Source organism: Lethenteron reissneri, chromosome 25 (genome assembly GCF_015708825.2).
Source record: "Lethenteron reissneri isolate LAM-NWPU_2019-01 chromosome 25, ASM1570882v1, whole genome shotgun sequence".
Taxonomy (NCBI): Eukaryota; Metazoa; Chordata; class Hyperoartia; order Petromyzontiformes; family Petromyzontidae; genus Lethenteron; species Lethenteron reissneri.
In genome coordinates, this window is record NC_083803.1 from 8376330 (window position 1) to 8397834 (window position 21505).

General features: G+C 39.3%; 1 protein-coding gene across 1 annotated transcript in view; it reads right to left on the minus strand.

The window, feature by feature from the left end:
• The window catches only part of LOC133347154 (neurexin-1-like), a 281972-nt gene that overhangs the window by 178265 nt on the left and 82202 nt on the right, over positions 1-21505 (minus strand). The window contains 2 exon segments of the mRNA XM_061559187.1: positions 667-690; positions 2304-2605. Of these exon segments, the coding sequence (XP_061415171.1) occupies positions 667-690; positions 2304-2605 (326 nt within the window).

Genomic DNA, 21505 nt, shown 5'->3' on the forward strand with positions numbered 1-21505 from the left:
AATAAGAGTATATAACAAATCATGTCCGTTACCAAAAACAGGCAAAGAAAGACCAAAAGAGAAACAGAATAAGAGTGTGAAAGAAAGTAAAAAAAAGAGAGAGAGACAGAGGAAGTGAGCGAGCGAGTGAGAGATTACGGAATAGGCCCACTTGACACGCGCATGCAGCAGAGATCCGATGTGATGCTAGAAATCAAAAAAGAAAAAACGGGTGGGTTAAAAGCCAGGGTGCCGGAGGTCCCCGTAGGCCCCTCCGTTGCTCCATGCCATGCACCGTGTACAGAGAGGAACTGGCAGAGGGGGGTTGGCATGCCAAGTTGCCCACCGCCAGTTGCCTGAGTGAAAGAGCAGTGCTGCCCGATGCAGCAGGCTTGCAGCTTTTTGTTTTGTTTTTGTTTGTTTTGCAAATCGAATTGCAATCTTAGGTCTACGGCGGTCTGAAATTTTGTTCGCTGTTAAGAAAAAACAATGCAAGTGGTTTTTCAAAAACAGGTCCGATCAGAAGCAGGATTTCAAAGTAAGCAGAAAAGTACCAACCCCAGTTCCTTGTACAAGTTAATGGTGTTTACAACAAACGAAAGGGGGGCGAAATGAAAGAACAAACACAAGGCAAACCCAAAAAAAGACAATAAGAATGATATCTACCAGACAATGTAGTTTGTTTACCATAGCGTGTCCAATGCTTGACAGCTTTGCAGAAAAGGGGGAGGAAAAAACAAAATTAAAAAACTTGGAACGAAACAACAATTTTTTGTGTTTTACTCAAAAAACATGATGGTTGCCAAGGTGTTAGTACATTACCAGGTTAAAGGTTAGTAAAAATGACACATTCCATGAATGAAATATGTTAGTCATCAAATAAGCATGTTAGTTAAACATAGAAAAGAAATGCAAACAAATTCTACAGGAACATAGCAGACCAACAGATAGGCCTAAAACAGACTCGTGTGACACAGCCAGTTTCATGAGATAGTCAGGACCTCGTTAGTCTGGTACTGAACAGAGATTTCTTACTTACTTTGAACCTGTATGTACAAATTTGGGCTTTGTTTTTCTTTGTACGCTTCTTCGGCTCAATTGCGAATGAATTGGGATACAAATTTTGAGCGGAACAAGTGATACTGGTAAAAAAAAAATGTATAGCTCTTTCAAAGTGAAATGGGTATTGGTTTTAGCGACGTTTCCTCCACACCCCTAAAACGGCCAGGAAGATAAGCTCCACTGCATGTGCAGCACGTAATGTGAATCGGCTTGCAAGCCACGTTGACGCAGGCAGGCACGGATAATGCAGTAAACGGCACATTCCACATGTATTCGAAAAGACCTCTCTTGGATGAAAAAAAAGCAACATGAAGCATTAAATGCTGAAAAAGAAACACAAATACGGCACAGGAAAATAACGTAAAACAGGAATATGATCGTAGGTGGTTGATGGATCACCCAGCCCACAAAAGGTCCCCAATTCTAGTGACCTCTCTGCCACTTGCATTGCTCTCTCACCCTTTCTGTCCATTTTTTGAAAAAACACAACTGTTTTCGTGACACTAATTGCACAAATTTAAAGGCCCGCTCCACCAATTAAATCCCAACCGTCAAGAGAGAATAAGAGAGGTAAGAAGACCTCAAAATATACTGTTAACAAACACGACCTATGATAAATGAATAGGTAAATCTTCATGAATGCCACATTTTGTGCACTCCATATTGTGTTAATGTTATGCTTAAGACATTTTTTTTTAATGAGAAAATTCACAATGCTACCAACACTCTCCCAAAAAGTGGGACTCAAAATATGTTAAACACTTTGCAGTCTATATATATTTTTAAGTGGAAATATAGTTATTTAATTTCAAGTGGATTCTTTTTTTCCCAAATTCCTTTATAATAAACTTGGAAAAATGTACAATAATTCACTGAGGTTTCATTATTGGACTTCTCAAATCCAATTAATTTCAGTTACGTAAAATGCAAAGCGATAGTGAAGATGGTGCATGTCTTGTTTTAAACCAAGGTGCCATCTAATTAATAAAGCGAGTTCTGATGCCCTTCAATGTAAGTGTGTGTAACACAATTGCACTCGAATTTTTTGAACAACAAAAAAACCGTACCAAGTGCATGTTTTCTGAAAACGGCGCTCTTTTAATACCATTTCGACATTATTGCATTGTTTCGATCGACCTTCGTGGAAAAAGTTACTTTTTTTCCCATCAGTAACGACACTCCGCAAACAGCTTGCATGCAGGACACTTCCAATCCCTTCCTGGCAAAGGCTCTACCGCTTCATCCACATCCCTCAGCCCTACCTGACGCAGGTTCCGAGTCACTTTCACATCGTGCCAGTTGTTGTCGTTGAATTTTCCCGTGACGGGCTCAACGAGGGCCTCGAAAGCGCCCGAGCCGAGGTTTATAACGAGCGAGACGGCGCCGTCCTTGAGGGCTAGATTCACATAGTCGGCCGCCTTGCCGGTGTGCAGGATGAGGCCATTGCGTTGCAAGGTCTTGAAGGACAGCGTGATCTCGTCGCTGCTGCTCTGAATGGGGTTGTTGGCCAGGTCATAGCACAGGTATTCGGCGCCTTTAAATGTGGCCATGCTCTCCTCGCGAGCTGCAAGAGACAACCGCGACAACAAGACAAACGTGAGGCCGTGATGAAGGCGGTAACCGACGACCAAATTGTGACTGTCAGCGTTCCGTGTTGACTGCGTCCGTGCGAGCTTGTCTCCGAGGTGTTGTCACAGCTCCTGTGTCACACACACGCACTACCGTGGTGCCAGTTTGCAAGATGGCACGTCTTCATCGGGTGGAGGAGGGGGAAATATAACGACTTTATTTAGAATATGATTAACTGTTCACGGTAATGGTGTTAATTGGCATTGTTATCACGTGAATATATAACGACAGCAACAGTTTGAAATAAGAGGTTCTCACATTCCCAATAGCGAGGTAAAGCATTGAAATATATTTTCGAATAGGCACAGGGTAGTTTTTTCCAATTCATGGTGCAAGATAATTATGTTATAAACTACAATGACACATCAATTGCGTGAATTGGAATTTGGTGTATTTTTTTATTACAGGTATTCATAGCACATTTTACATTATATTATTTGTTTAAACATATATATTTTACCAAGTACTTACTGGGGTTAAACCTTCCTCTTTCAAAAACTCAACACTGCAATTCATTGGCTTAACAACAAAATTGGAAATATAATGATACATTTAAAACATACACGTTATGCCAACAATCTGTAAACATTTTTTCACAGTAATTCATATTGTCATGTCTTACGTTGCATTCCTAACGGTATTGTTTGTGCCAAAGCAATGTCCTTTCCAATTATTGTAAAAAAAATGAAAACTCCTCCATACATACTGAGAATTACAGAACTCTCTGAAAGAAGCTCCCAGGAAACTATATTTCTCACCCTTAAATCATTTTATTTTCAGTGATATTTTCTATTGGCACTTAAAGCTTTCGTGACTGCAGGAATTCATATTCTTTGGGTCTTTCGGTAAAGTCGCGTAGATAGGTTTAAAGAAAATTACAAAAAATAACAAAAAACTACGACGTTTCGATCGCAACACAAGCGGTCGTCATTAGAAAAATGTGGGTTAGCTTCTAAAGACAAACTGTTTATAAAGGTTTGAAATGGGCGTCGCCCAAATGTCAGCAGCCAATGTTAATGTAAGTGGTGGGCAGCGACCGTGGCGGTGGTGGGTTTTCCACCAATCAAAGGGCTGCCAGGGAAATAATTAGCATGTTAATGGCCGTTTGCCGAGCAGCCTCCACGGCGAGCGCACCGAGGTGGCTATGTTAATGTGAGAGATGAGCATGTTAATGTGAGAGATTAGCATGTTAATGTGAGAGATTAGCACGTTAATGTGAGAGATTAGCATGTTAATGTGAGAGATTAGCATGTTAATGTGAGAGATTAGCATGTTAATGTGAGAGATTAGCACGTTAATGTGAGAGATTAGCATGTTAATGTGAGAGATGAGCATGTTAATGTGAGAGATTAGCATGTTAATGTGAGAGATTAGCATGTTAATGTGAGAGATTAGCATGTTAATGTGAGAGATTAGCATGTTAATGTGAGAGATTAGCATGTTAATGGGAAGATTGCCGAGCAGCAACCTCGAGGATGGCGCGCGAAGTCGCTGTCTTAGTATGACAAATTTAATCTGTTAATGTAAAAAAATCAGGGATCCGAAAATAACAACTAACATCGGAACGGGGTAGGATGTGAACATCACAGCCAGTTATGACTTAAACTGGTTAATAACGTCCTTCCAATGATTGCTCAGTTTGTATCCATCTTCTCGGTTGAAATTGTACGTTTCTCTAAAACGAAGATACTTTGCAAACCTACTGGCTATCAACAAAGATTCGTTTGTGATTCCATCCACATATATATAGACACAGACACAATTATAAACAGTTGTCTTTAGAAGCTAACCCCGCTTTTCCTGATGACGACCGCTTGTGTTACGATCGTAACGTCGTCGTTATTTTGTTATTTTCTTTGAACCTATCTACGTGACTTTACCGAAAGACCCAAATAATATTTTCTATTGTATTTTTACGTGAATAGAAAATCAAATAAAAACATTCTGTATTGCCATAGATAATTAATAAAACCGAAAATTACTTCTCACAGTGCTGGCAACATAAATCGTACTTTCAGGTTTCTTTTAGTCATATGCATTTTCTACAACAGGCATGTCAACCAAGACGGCAATATAAAAGGACAATCTGAAATGTCATGCCACTTTCTAATGTAGCATACAGGGTTAAGCGAAACGACTCTAAAGAAATAAATAAGATCCTTAAAAAAATTGCTCGCAATGAAATGGCTATGACTAGAACCATGGTAATAAAGGAAGAGTGAATGACATCAAATATTGGGGAACAGATGTAGCAAACTAATTATTCACACTTAATGACAGCATAACTTTAAATGGTCCCAGAAGCAAGGGAGATGTCTCCATGAAAATGGCATGAAATCCATGAAGTTTTATAATCTCCATGGAATCATCATATATTGTGTCTCGTTATAAGAGTGTATTTTTTTCTCCAAACGTGGCATATAACTTATCCGAACAGAGCCCATCTCCAAGGTAATTGTTTTACTTAACTTATCCACCAATAAGCATAGATCCATTCTCTTTTCACATTTAAATTACAATATCAGAATCAGAATATGTATCAGAATCATTCTGGAGGAATCCGATGAGCTATGAAGATCTTTTCCACAGTTGTCCATATATTGTAGTCCATCGGCCTATTGGATTTCCAGACCAATCTTATCATGCAGTGTTTGTTTAAGCAAGAAAATTCCGATTTGACCTTTTTAGTCAAAACCAGTCCAGAGCTTAAACATATGTTGCGTGGTTTGGAAAGCCAATGGGCTGCTGGACTAACATAATTATTTATTATTTATATTAAAAACTCATTTCTTTACAACTTCTTTTTGTGTTTAGTTTGTTGTCCTTCTCCCGCACCTCTGACTCGCACGGTTAGCTGCATATGGTGCAAAAGAAGTTAAACATACATGTATACAAAACACAAAACGGAGTATTTCTTATTTATACGTTTACCCATAATGCGTCACAACAACATGTAATAGGTCGGTGTGCAAGAACAATAATCTATGTTCACATACATGATCAGTTCCTAACAACCAGAAATGCATGTTGACAATGTTTGAAATATTTTCCAACATGTAATTATTTTGCAACTTATCTTTTCATCACGGTGTTACAAAACCAACAGTCTGCTTATTGATAGGCATTCAGTGATAGGTTATATCCTTCATGGCCACACAAGTGACCTCAATCGTGAGACAAATCCTTCATCTATTTGGCTTCAGGCATCCTAGGACATGCTGCAAATGTTTGTAATCATATTGGCCAAAAACACAGTTACTCTCTTATATGTTCTGTTGTCAATATTTCATATATTCACTTGTGATCTGAAGTTCAACTACTTTGATGGTTGGTTAGTTTAACCATAGTACGACTAAGCCCATTACAATTTGGTTTAAAAACAAAATGCCACATGTAATGCCCTGGCAAAATTTTCAAAAGTCGTGCAATGCAATGGACACTGAAGTGTGGTATGCAAAATAATAATACTACTAAATGTCCCCTTTTCAGAATACATTCCCATTACAATGTAAATTTAATATATGTCCTGAGGCCTTGTGTTTTTTATTGCATTAAACAACTGAGATCGTCTTTTTTTAAAAGCTAACAAATAAAACTGTATTTTTCTACACTTTAAATCCATGATTTTTTACACATTATACGTTGCAGTATTATTAAATAGCTAGCTTAGAATAGCGTTACATTTACAATTGAGAAATGAAAGGGAATTTATGTATTTTTCCGACTACCTTACCAATTATAATATAATCTTAAACTATGCTATCAACATTAAGGCACACGGTGAAGTCTCTATAAATGACACAAGTGAAAAATGCACGTTCATATTGTGGCAGCTGGAAGGCAGGACGGACCACAACCTCGATGGGATGACCTTGTTAAGATATAATTCGGGGGGTGGGGGAGAAAACCGAACAAACTAATGGTTATCTGAAAGTGATCTTGGGAGACAATGTTCAAATGAGAACCGTTTGACAGTTCGTATGGCTGTAGGCCACAATTAAATAAATATGATCGCAAAATTCATGATGACAGGAGTTGAAAGCAATGATGATAATCAGCGCAAGACGATGCATCGCATTACATATTTTATCGCTTAGTCAGTGAGCAGTATATTAAACACATGTATAATACCTGGTTTCAAAATATACTTGATATTCCACATATATTGTACATTATATACCCTAACCCCAATGTGGATTTGTTCTGGCTACAGTACCCCAGAGGAATGATCATGGCAACACACTGGCACTAATTACACAGTCACACCACGGAATCTAGTAAGCGCCTCATTATACATGCTTGCTGCACAACGGAGTAAAGATGGCACACAGTGCTGCCATTATCCTTCATCATTAGCTTCTACTATAAATGTTGTAGTGAGGACAAATCAAGGGATGTCTGGCATGCCATACTGTAGCTTAATTATCGGTAGAACCTTGCCTAGCCAAACGAACGTTTGATGTGAAAACAAACAGCAAAAAAAACCCCGCACATTCATTATGGCAGGCAAGAGAGTGGAACGCGTTTTGATAAAATGACTCTGGTTAATTACATCTTGTGAAATGTCAGGAAATGAGTAAACAAAGATAAGACCCGAGGTGAAAATCTACCCTGACCTTAATTTCACTGGAGTAACTCTTGTGTTAGTGTTTCGATGCCACTTTTGACACCACTGGTGGGGGGGCTGGGGCGGAGGGGGGGCTGCTGCTCAGATTTTCCGCCTCCATGAGCTTCTATTCTGTGCCTCTATTCTCGTCACATCCACGATCCTCATCATGTCTCATTCAACCACATACTCCCATCCGCATCAGCTTCGGTCACCCTTCCTCTCCTGCTGCTGCTGCTGCTGTTGTCATAACACGTTCCTTCGGAGTGGGCAGGTAGGAACTTGGTTGGACAGCACATTCGTGCACGACAGACAGACAAATAATCCCTGGTGAGCAGTGTGGAACCTGTTGTTCCTACCTGTGTACAAGATAACTTGACTTGAGGTAGCCAGGCAGCCAGCCAGGTAGCCAGCCTCCTTCACTATCGGGGCCTCCCCCTTGCTTAGGCCCCTCCCCTTACCCCCCCTCCCTCAGACCCCTCCCCTTAGGCCCCTCCCCTTACCCTCCTCCCTTAGGCACCTCCCCTCTCCGTACCCGGCAGTAGATCTCCACCAATCAAAGAGCTGTTTGTAAGGTCTCCACCAATCAAAGAGCTGTGTGTATTATATATTTATTTATGCACGACAGACAGACAGTCAGACAGACAGACAATAAATCCCTGGTGGGCAGTGTGGAACATTGTCCCTACCTGTATTAACCGGATGATATCTCCATAGCGCTCCTTAAGGGCATCGTCTCTCTTAGACCGCATACATGTGACCTTATTAATATATTCTTGAAACAATATTCAATGGGATATATCGATATATATATTTTTTTACAAATGGTTAGTGCCTCGAAACATGCATTACGCAAAATGAAATGAAGTACACGTTTGCTCTTGTGCGGGAAATGTCGCATTGTGTAAAAAAAACGCCACTCATTTGACTTTGTTCGTGAGCTCACAGTCGGCTTGCATTATTTATGGTTACATGAAATCTCATTATCACATTAACTGGTTTAATTAAATTTGTTTCACACATCAATTGCCGAATGGGTTACATTTGCATGGGGTACATTAGTAATGCTTTAGAGGGTAACAATATAATTATCATGCATATCAATGTCTGTTGCTTTGTAATAAAATCACAATTGTAAAATACAACAATATTATATATGTCACTTATCAATAACTACCTCGCCTGCTATGCAAGAGATTTTTCCCCGGGTCCTCTGGTTTTTCCCTCCACATTTAGAAGCATACCTTTTTATAATTTGGCTGAAAAAAATTCCACATGATAAGCCACTGTATAGCTCATTAGGCCTTACTTGGTGAGATAAAAAAAAAAGCTGTAGTTTACATATATATTTATTTATATCTCGATATATTGTTTCTCCAAATATCTATGACCTATGTATTACAAAATATATTTGAAAGCCTCATGACGATGCATCCTCGTGCAGAACATCTCTTCTGTGCAATTGCACTCGTGTGGCTAAAATATGCCCATTATCTATATAACATAATGACGTGGCACTGTGACTGTCAAAGCACGAGAAAAACAAAGTACCAGAGTGTCGCACTCCAGCGGGAATACAACATATATTTGCCGAAAATCTATTGCACAGTCCATTAAATACTGTGACATTTTCAAGATAAGTCTGTGTTAATTCAAAATGAGATCACAGAAATAAGTGAATTTCCTCTGTCATTTTTGCTTTCCACAATTGCTTGCTTTTGTGGGAAGTTGTTTTGGTGTTTTCCCATGATTATTTTTGACACATTGTATATTGATTCTCCGTTAGCTATTTATTTGGCGCCGTGACAAAGGCATATTCCTAAACTTGTGGAGGACGCTGAAATGTCATTACAAAATTGTTGATTTAATCAGAACAGACTGCAGCATCCTCTGGTGTATTTCAACTATATATGTGATTCGCACCTTTGAAAACACGGCTTTCGATGGACGCGCTATTATTATGCAAGCGAAGGGCATGAAGAAGAACTGTGAAAGTTCGCAGAACTTTTCCACAATAATTTAACGAGTTTCAAATGTCAATAGACAAAGACATGGGGTTGATGTAAATACCATTAAATGATGGCATTATATTAATGGAATGTTGTTTAACTTTACAGAAGCATGTATGTACTTTTTCAGACATAAATACACTATGGGCAATTATAAATATATATTTGTAAAATATATAATCAACAATGTTAATACATGTTGATAAATGTGGTCAAAAATGTTATTTTGTAACCGTCACTTATAATGAAAGAGAAATACCATCATAATTCAATTTTAAAAATGTTATGTTAAATCTAGCAATAGCTTAAACTGAATTGTTTTTAACATAAACACACTGGTGTTTTCGCGGCACAATGAGGACCACATAAATACATTTTAATTCCATGAAAAAAATATATAAAACACGTCTTTGAAAACAATTTCATAAAAACACATTTTGCATGTCATGAAATTTGTGCAAGGATCTCCACTAACAATGGTCTATAAAAGGGTGCGTAATAATTTTCCCCTCAATTCAGTATTGTAATTCAATTTAAACGTAGGTTTTTTGTTTTAATAATCGTTTTTTTTTTTACAATGGTATGAATGTAGCGGACTCGAGTGTCTGCTTTCATCCGTGTGCCGCGGCAGTAATGCGCATGGCTTGCGATTATATGGTCAAGTGTTCAGATCTTGCGAGGTAGTCAACTCGGTATCCCATCCATCCAGGGTTAATTTAAATAAGTATCACTTTGAAGGCAGGTCAGGAGTGCTTGTTCTATCTAAAAACTGAACACTGTCTCGGGAATGTGGAATTGTCACCGCCACATCCGGGCTGCAGACTGGAGATGGGCAGCAGCCTGTGCTCAATGTATTGGGGAGCCGCTCAGACTGATATCTGGACGGGTCACATGAACTCATGGCACAGGACATACATGCATTACACTTGCGCTTCGTGCATGTATTGTAAGCTTGAGGATCAATATTAATCGATGAGTCGATACATTCAGTGTTTAATTTCAGCCGGAGTTGTCTGGGACTGAGCTCTAGAAAATTGTGCCCTGTCCCCACCACTGTTCATGGTTGGGGCTGTTGGGGCAGCAATGGAAATTATTCCAGAGAAATTAGCACCTGGTTGAATCATTACACTCCTATATGAAATACATAATCCTACAAAGCGAAATATGTATTTTGTGCACGCACCAACAATAGTCAATGTGGCATTTGCTTTATAGCAATGCATGAAATAGCTGAATGGTACAATATGACCTTTGGGAGGAGAAAACATCACACCGATCACACTTGGCTATGGAAATACATTGTACCAAGACTAACTCACATAAACCCAGATCAAGTTCATGCCTCGCTGGTTATAAAATATGACCAACATCATGTTTAAACTTTAAAGGCTGGACTTCATGGTCTCTGCTTGATGAGTGATGAAGGGGTTCAAGTCAGCCATGCATGAATGCCAGCACATCTAAGAAGTATATCCATGTTTTTATGAGGGCATACTCAGACTACTGTCATGCTGTGAGTGTGAATAAGTGATCAAGTTATGTGCAGTGTGCGAAATAGCTGTGAATTTGGGAGGCCTATGTCCAGCAGGGGATTGACCATGGCTGCTGATGATAATAATGACGTTACATCTACGGGACATTTTTTTTCCTGTATCAAAATGGTGATATAATAAGTATCGGTTTGAAGCTTTCGTGACTGTAGGTATCCATACTCTTTGGTTCTTTCGGTAAAGCCACGTAGGTATAAAATAACGTCGTGATTTATTTTATTTTATACCTACGTGACTTGACCGAAATAACCAAAGAGTAAGAAGTAGAGGCTTTACCCTGGGTTATTTCTAGAAAGGGTAAAGCCTATTCTCCTAATTAAAATACGTTTTCTGTGGGTGTAGTGTCATGCTCTTTCAACTGAAGACTGTTCTCAACCACGTCTGACAAACATGCTGAAGAAGTTATGGATATTTCCTCCACAGATGGAATATCAAGCTACTCACCAAACTACAAATGCAATGAGGAGCAAACCACCAGGCATATGTCACCCATGCCTGCCCAGTACAACACGTGCATTTTCTGGTGGAACACGGGGACTGAACTTAGCTACCCGGATGCCGTGAAATGGCTTACAACATTACACATACAATTGCAGCTCACTGCCTTTTTTGAAACGCCATACGAACCCATACATGTATTGTTGTGATGATGAAACATGTCTGCAGTAAGAATCCCATATAGTTTTACATTACGTTTGTGTCACTGTTTTACAGAAACGGACCATACAATTGGATTAATGGTTAAGAATACTAAATGATCTTGAGATGGGTGGGATATATATGTAGGATGGAGGAGTTATTCCAGGGGATACTGAACGGGTATATGAGAATATTCATTTTTTGGTATATAAATGATGTCCCTTTTAATGACAAATAAACCATTATCAATAATACTGCAAAACAGTTTAAATGAAGTGTGAGGTCTTCCAAAGTTTTGCATGAAATAAAATAAAAACTAATGGCAAAAGTCAAGGTCAGTACAATCTATGCTACCATTACCTTGGCATCAATCCTTTCCACTCGGTCCCATAGTTGTTGTTAAGTCAACACCCGGCTGTCAAAATCTGCTCTTAGAGTATCCACAATCTGCCTTCAGGTCTTCCCCTTGTTACAAAGTTGACATGTGCTTGAAGGGCCACTCTTCCAGTCTCATTATCAACACCATCTGGCTTTGTCTTCCCTCTGGTCGCTGACTTCTAGTCAATGACCGAAGTCAGTCTCGGTAACATGCCCTCTTTCATACTGCACCCATCGCAAAACATGGCTTTTCTAATTACATTGAAAGCTCTCTCCTGCCACATTATATTCAGAACTCAAAGTATGCTTCCATTACATTGCTAGCATACGTCACATTATGCATCTGTATTCAAATGCCAAAAATGGATGTGCTATTTGCTTTGTATTTAAGGTCCAAGATGCAGACCCGTGCAATAATCTTGACATTGCTCTTGTTTCTAACGCTCGATCTTTTCATATGAAAATCGACAAGCCTTGACGTATGACTAATGCCAAGTACTTTTGTAAATCCATCCATGCACATTGCCATATTTATCATTTTGGTGTGATCTGCGCTCAAAAATGCTAAATAAGACTTCATGAAAATGTTCAATTGATCTTTCAACGTAAGAATACACAATTCATTACAGCCAATGAAATGCATATTTCATGACCATAGGCAGAATCTTAAAACAAATCCATTCCATTAAAAGTTTGACTTGAAGTCTAAACGCTCTTTCTGAAGGAAAATAACCTCACATAATAAAAATAATGGAGTGTTTTTATATGAAATAATAACAAAGTATAAGACTTTACAAACATTACAAATAAGAAAACTATCAGGACTGAAATTCATTTTCCTGGAATAAGACCATTTGTGTTTGAATTTTAAAACCATTTCATGCACTCACAGAAATAATAAAATAACGTTACTGAAGACGTAACATTTTGGATTTGACCTTCAAAATGTAAACTATATTTGCAGTGTGACAAAGCAATATTATTCCACTGCTGTAGTCTCAATATCCCATACTAGGTTAGGCCAGCATATGCAAGAAATCCTGTACAATTTTATTATCATCACCACCCAATTTTTTTAGTTTTGGCTTTATTTTTTGAACATAGACGTCACATATATAATCTGTCACATCCTCCTTACTAAATTTAGTTTGGACGAAACTCTTTCAGTTTGGCTGAATGCGTCCTTTTCCTCCAGCCACGAACAGTCAGCTGTGTTAATTAGAATCTTCTCAGGGGGGAAATAATGACATTTTTAACAGAGTACTTCAGAAAAAAAAGCATTTATCATTTATTAGCTGCAAACCCAGGGCAAACGATGACATGCAGACTAACGGCCTTATCTGCAGAGAAAGCATATTTCCTGGATGAATAATTAGCACCAACAGCAGGCGTGGGAAAGTCTAGATGGCAGGCAAGGGAGCCTAAAATTTATGGTTATGCCCCCATACCAGCACTGTTTCCAGTGTATATGTTAACAATTGTTTGTATCAGATGTGGCACTTCCACTGGAGCTATATGTCCATCATTACAATTGGAGATTGTGCAGGATACATTGCTAAAAGAGACGAAACCCGATGGACAACACTGGGGATACAATGGCATCCAAAGGAGGGAGAACACATCCAAGAGGAAGACCACCATGGAGACTTGAGCAGTGAGATTAATTGATTGATACGTGTGTATGGATCGTGTTATTGTGGGATGATAAGAAATGGCAACGTTGTGGAGAGGCCTTCATCCAGAAGTGAATATATCTTGATTGATGATGATGATGAATACATTTTGTAGATACCATTGAATCACTGTCTGTTGTCATCTGGACACTACTGTATACTATTCTAATGAACACTGTGGCGAGATGTTGATATTGAAGACGCATATCTTTAGAACTGCATTCTGTGTTTAGCTTGTTGTCCTTCCCCCAAGCCTGGGATGGACACCCTTTAAAGGTTTCATTTGATCGTGCTAATGTATTGTCTTTATTTGCTACGACTCGTTATACTAAATGCAACTCTAAGCGCAGGTTTAAAACTAAAATGGACGGAAACGCTCAATATGATTTAATAATATTCAACACGCATTGTACAATCTGCTTTCCAGTTCCAAGGTGGTCTCATAGAACGCTCCCCTTAACCCAAATATGGACTGTCGATAGGCCTCTTCATTCTCTGTGACAATATTAAAGTTGAGTGAACGTAGAGCAAATGATACACGGCTAACAGCCATGTTTTGTCGACTACAAAGGTGTCGCTGGTGTGCTGTCGCACCACGATGACCTTTGCTTGAAATGCATCAGCGTGGAAATGTAGACGTTCTATTGACAGGTAATGAAAACCTAATTTAGTTGCCAGCATACAAAGTGGAGCAAGGAGAAAATGTCACTTGCCACAGAGAGTGCTTAAAGTATCCATCCAGGCAGTAGGGCTTGATAAGACGAGCAGCTCGCAATCACAAGGTTACGAGTTCTAATCCTAGTTGGGGTTGCTTTAAAAAAAAAACACTTCTTATGCTGAGTCTTGATTTTAAGCTTTCGTGACTGCAATAATCCATACTCTTTGGTTCTTTCGGTAAAGTCACGTAGGTAGAAAAATAAAACAAGATAAAAAATAATATATCACGACGTTTCGATCGCAACACAAGCGGTCGTCCTCGGGCGGAAAAAATAATTGAGCAGTAAAACTGCTGAACCAGCGAGAGAGCTGTTACAAGGTTACATATATATACATATCCTTATATATATAACCGTATATATATAACCTTATGCTGAGTGTTTGCTGCTGCGGAAAAGCGCTCTATACATTTATTGATTATTATTCTTCAACTCATCATCACACTGGGGTCAATAAAATTTGTACCAGTTTGTGGGCAAGTCAACTGCATCTGTCCTATGGATAAACTCGCCCCCTTTTTTAAGAATGTGGAATTGTCGCTAATGGCTCACGGTTGTAAACAGGAGATGAGTACTGCATCAATGCTCATTTGAGACGGAAACCACTTTGACTTTGTCTTGAATATTAAACGCTAAAGGTGAAAATTAGCAATTACCACTGCTGATGGAAGTCTCCGTTGAAGGTAGCTCTCGGGAGCTCCTCTAGAGGGAACTTAGCCTACTCTTGCACACTGGCTAGATGTCTTAGAAGACGTGGGAGTACCGACAATTAATTTAAATAACAACTCAACCCGTTCTAAATAGGAATGTGGGATTATAAACATTACATGTATTTACCAAAATGTAAGAATATCATCATCATTATATATTTTTTTTATGGAATAATCACAAGACAACTGTTAGCATGTGTTGACATTTTTACAATTCATACATTACGACTTTAATTAAATTACTGCCTAAAATATGGTGGGCTGAGGCCAGTTCAAAACTCATCGTTGCAGTTGTTGAGTGGAATAATGTTAAGTGCCCTGCATTTCTGGTAGCATCTACTTTCTAGATAGGATAACAAATTCATCGGGGTTTCTTAGTTGTATTCTAGATGAGATTAATTGCATTAATAAAGTCCAAATACAATCAGGGAAAGAATCCATTTCATTTAATCATTTATGTCTCCTAAACATTAGTGTTCACTTTTCACAATATTTCCACGTGCAATTTGGCAATTGCATTCAGCATCCGAAATGCATGGTTTCCTCCCGCTATCCAGAACTCAGACCTACTTAGTAATTTTACAACACAAATATTTTTTCTCATATCTAACACCCCAAACAAAAACCTAGTCATTTTCCACAATTTATTCAATTTGGTGTTTCTCCAATATAAACTAGGAGCGTGAAATTAAACCTACAGGTTACAATTTAAACTAACTTATTTTGGACCTTTCAGATATAGCAATACACATTGTAAATTGCAAACAATGTTTCGCTTGTAACTATCATTTTCTCGAATCAATCAATGTATTAAACATATTTTTTAAAATCAAATTACAGGCACATTTTGCGGTAACAATACACAGGAGTAAACAATTCACGTAACGTCTGCACTACATCAATGCCATTGCCAGATGGGAATCTAAACTACTCAGGTTTGATAAGAGGGCAACGCGTGTGACAATTGCTGATGACCTCTTGAAATATTATGGAGGCAGAATGGTTCCCAGTAAACATTATCACGTGTGACAAGACACACACACACACACATCACTCTCTCGAGTTTAAGCGATCATGCGGTAGCGGCATGGCAGGCAATCGTTTCCATTTGCCTGGGCCTCTCAAGTAACACCTCGGAGGCAGTATCTCCCAAACAGAGGACATTGCGAAATAAGAGCCGGGAAGCTGAAATATAATTGCACGCCTGAACATGTAACGTTTATGCTGCTGTAATATGGAATGGTAAATAGCGGAGATAAGCGCATGTCTTCAGCATATCACCAAAGTGTCTGCTACGTGTAATGCACACAATTTATACAGTTGGTTTGATCCTTCAAGGCCTTGATCCTCCTTCTCCCTGACCTCATATTCCCCTTACCTTCCTCATTTCTCCACTTCAAAAAGCACTGCCTTCTCTCTCAACCTCTCATGAATCTCTGCGTGATAGAACGTTGCTCTTTCTACCACAGTGTGGAATGTCCTTCCTTTGCTGTCTGGAGTTCAAGCTCGATCCCTTCTGTTGAAATCAAGATTAAAGCCACTTTCAATGTGAAGCTCATTAAAACTCCATTTATTCCCTGGGCTGTTTTCCTTCTTAGCATCATCGGCCACGATCAACCCACCGCTTGATGAATACTTCCCCAAACCATTACCATCTCTCTCGATCCTGCGATGCAGTAATCTACTCTAGTACCTACTCAAGAGCTGATTTCAAATGTGTTCATGAATAATGTTTGGATACAACGTCTGTATTTTCCAATAACACTGAATTCCTGTACCCTCTCCCTTCCATGCAACATGTTTCTGTGTTTTAATAAAATAATACATATAGAAGTTAATTTAATCTGACTACATTGATACAAAAAAGAATGTGCGCTACCACTTATCATATAAAAAAATGTTGCGGCTTAATATAACGTATGCTGGAGCATTGCCAGAATTCACACCTACGACAAAGTATTACAAATGTAGATAACCCACATGGTCGATGAAGCCACAGAGGAGCGGGTAGTCATCATCATAATTATTAACAGATACGATCAATCCAATGCTGGATGAAGGCCTCGCCACATCGTTTCCATCCCTCATGATCTTGCGACGTCACAATCTATCTCGTTCCTGCAGATGAGCACGTGAGATAGTCTCAGCAGTCTCATCAAATCGGCCGTCATCCTTTCTCGTGACATGTCCTGCTGAAGCCCATTCACTTGTCTTCACAGTCGCTATGGTGATGTATATAATTTGCACGTGTCCTCTGATCATTGTGTCCCTATTCGTCTCACACGACAGTATATAGTTCCCAGCATGCATCTCTACACACTTCTTCGTCTACTTCTCACTTTTGTTTTCACTCATTATCAGTGTCCATGTTTCCAATCCAGACAATAGACACTGAATTTTGGTCTGATCTGCCTTGAAAAATTGCCGTCAATTTCTATTAAATATTTCTACAGCGCCTTGTGATCTCCAGCTGACAGGCGCTTCAGAAGTGTAAACAGTTTTACATACTCAGATGTGTTCTTCCGATAATATATGGTTTTCTTGTTCGGCGAAATTGCTTTAAATGACTTTTGCATGCTTATTTATATTGATAGCAACTTTATAGCAATATTTGTGAAGTTATTCAATCATATCCTGCAGTTGATTGTATCGGTTGTTGTAATAGCTGTCATCAGCAAAACGGAGGCGCTCAATACTACATCTCTTTATGTTAATTGCTTCGCATAAAAAGTAACTTCAAATATATCTGTACATAGCCGGAGCGACGGCGTATCTTCTTGCCTGACTCCTCTTCTGATTTCCATTTTGTTCCTTTCTACATTTAATATCGGTGTAGATAATTAACATTCATAAACAGTGGATATGTTTGATTATTTTGCCCCTTTTTGTTTAACCGCCTGGATGACTGCATCAGCCCCCATTGCATCGATTGCCATTTTCAATAGCCTACAATAAGGCAGGCGTGACGACATTTGATATTCACATTCCTTTTCACGGAGAGGGCAGAGATTGCACATCGGAAAGGATAAATCTTAATACAACAGTATTCCCGTGGCCTCGAGAAACCCAACCTCGCTCAAAACCGACACAAGGCCATGGACACGAAGACGGACTCCTTTGACCCCCCCCCCCCCACTCACGCAACGCACGCAATTGGCATTCTCACAAACGGCACTGAAAATGAAAATGGGGAAACAACCCATCTCCAGGCGTACACAGCACGAGTTATGCACATGCCAAGACCTAAAAAGGAAAATCGTTTTCTTGTGATAACCACAAAGCTGGCCAGCTGCATTTGGGCCCGCCCAGCATTCATCACGGCAGATTGGCTGTTCTTAAGGTCATGAGTTCCAAATCATTTGGGCAAAGCCTCGACCATTTTGTTTCTCCAGATATCGATTGAAACAATGGCAACAAAGAACCTCAAGGTTGGTGTGGTGACCAATATTCTGCTGCCACTCATGAAAGCAATTCCAGGAGTACTCCTCTAAATCTCTCAATAAGTGAAACAAAAAAGATGCAAACAGTTTATTGAGTCAAAGTCGACTTGTTTTTTCCTGCACAATATGGTTTTGCGACGTCATGGCAAATAGTCGTGCCATGTAACTTGTTTGACTGCAATCTGGGTACACAAATAAGCAGGTTAATTGAATGTCTTACCAATAATATGAAACCACTCTTTAAATGTCGATGGTTTCGATGGGAGAAGTCGGTGCTTTGCAACTTGTAAAATTGTTAGGAAATTCAAAACAGTGTATTCTTTCAACAGTTTTGTGACACATAGTCGGGAACGGTCTGACTCATACAATGCACGTGCATTGAAGCTGCATCACTGTCAGTAGCGGACATATTTTTTTTGATCAGCACTGGTGTCAATCCCATGAAATTATTCCCGTATATTATTTAATATTTTAAATTGACGATAGTAATTGTGTTGTGCCATGAAGGGGTTCAGTGTATTTCGCTTAACGAGTTTATTTGCTCGCTCGTTTATTTTCCTGTCATTACAAAAAAAACGCAGCTTGCAAAAGTAGCCTTAGTGTGTGAGAAAATAACTCTTTTAAACATTGGCATAACATATAACGGTACGTTTTTTGGGTAATAGATTTGGTCATTACTCCAACATGAAATAATTCCCCCAACAAGAATGCACAGCGGTATATAACTGCTTCAATTGGTAAGGATAACGGGCGTAATGGCACATTGGCGACAATTATGTGGGCGTTATAAACTACGAACTAAACATTTTATCTATCCCATACAGTCGACTGTCAATATTGTGGTACCCGAAAAGAAAAAAACAAGGAATAATTTAAACACATATAATTTTGGCGAAGATAATATGTATGGGGGTGAAGATATACAATATGTTGCCTATTATTATTGATTCTTAAAGTAATTGGTTTACTTCCCGACTCAATTGCGGTCACGTGGGCACCGAGTCGCTAAGAATGGACGACTGAGTAGCAGATAAGAATTAAGCAATTGTGGCTTTTAAATAATAATATTTTTTATAACTAAACATTTTTTGCAAGCACGGTTAATCCACAACTCGGATAATCCACTCATGGATAAAATATTAAATATACATGGGCATGAAGCAACCATTCTTTGGCCAACGCTGCAATTGGAGTGAGGAATTATAAGGTACACGTGGCCATATCGGTGTTGTGATTTTGTATGGGGAGCGGTAGTGTATGGGTCAGCCCACGAACTCGCGTGACCCGAGTTTGATTCTCGCAAACGGCCAACATCAGTGACGATTATCTCAAGTGGACATCAGCCTCCTCTAGGTCGACTTAGACTCAAATGCGAACCTGGTGCGGTGTGCCAATATCTGGTGCGGTGTGCCAAGCCTGGGGTGTGTCATTCAGACGCTGTCTTCTCGACAGACCTGTTCTCCACCTGAGGACGGCTGCTTGCGTTGTGGCCGAAACGTCGTGACAATTATTTTATTATGTTTTATTTTTATTATTTTATTATTTCCATTCTACGTGACTTTACCGAAAGAACCAATAAGATATTTTCTTTGTTATGATTATGTATGCAGCCCACTCTTGTTTTATTCTACAAAGTGGCATGCTATTTATTTGATATTGTGGAAATATATATATATATACACATTTTGAAGTGGAGGGGGAATTATTTAGTGTTCATAGGTGCTGATATACTATAGCAGTGTTCTTCATTGCAAGGCCCGTGGGCCACTGGCAGCCCCTCGTGACCTTTGGTGCAGTCCCTGACGTATGGACCCCGACAATACACAACATGTGAACCCCCCTCCCCCATCGTACTGTCAAACCCAATGGTTCCAAATGTGTGGCGGCCCTCATACTGATGTCTTATCGGGGAAAGTGGCCCACGTCTGAAAATTATCGAAGGACACTGTACTATAGTGGACACAGATGCAGTGAGCAATAAAAGTGGGATATATTATTTGTTATAGGGCATGTTTCTAAAAAAAGGAATAGCGAACCGTAAAAAAAAAACAAGAAAATTGCCCGACTGTAATTTTGATGAGCTACAATTATTATCAAATGGCAACACCCAGTTCAGCACAGATTCCACATGGCACTGATTGCAGACTCATTTTAACTGATTAAATAAGTAGAGCATGTCACCATCAACATTCCCCTTGACCAGACACACGACTCGTCATAGCTGAAGAATATTAAGGAGACGTTTCCGGCATTTTTTTTTATAGCTGCCATCAGTCATTAATCATCATCATCATCAGCCATGGACATTCCACGACTGGATGAAGGCCTCCCCAAGCCACCGACCACCATCTCACGATCAATTAATGTAAATAATGCACCCAGAATTGGCACTCCAACTAAATAATTGCTGCATCTCCTTCATGCATGTCCTTTTGGATACATTCCATTCCTTGGCCGCCACTCCGTAATTATTCTCGATCACATGTAGATATACACATTTGCCATTGCTGATACACCACATGAAACTGTGTTTTCTGTAGCATACATACTGTGTGCACCAGTCACAGCTGCCTTGGAATTACCCACATTTATAAATGGAGCCAACGATATCATACCAAAAAAAAAATCCAGTGATGTTTAATTCTCTTAAAATATGTCAAGGCTGACCCAGTTTCTATTACAGACTCTCCAGGTTTGCTGGGGGTATTGCAATCTCAGGTGTTCACGCAGTCATGAAAGCAGTTGCAGCAGTAGCAGCAGCATCGGCAGCATCTCTCTGACATTGCAGCTCGCCATTGTCATGCCTAACGTGTGGTGAACCAAAATGGTGGCAGCTCATTTAAGATGTGCACACGTGTGTGTCAGCGTGTATTTATTTAAAATGTAGGTTTTCGTAGCCAATACAATTGATCAATATTAGATTTTTTGTTAGGTCATGCAGCAAGTTGTTTATTACAATATTCTCCACAATGGCGATTTTTTTATGCACTCTATCATGTTCAATTATGGCTATTGTTTCAAAATGTAAGCTAATCTTTGCAATTCATTTCTAAATACAGAAACATATTTGTCTCTCCCCATGTGCCATGTCCCTTCTCAAAGACATCAGCGATA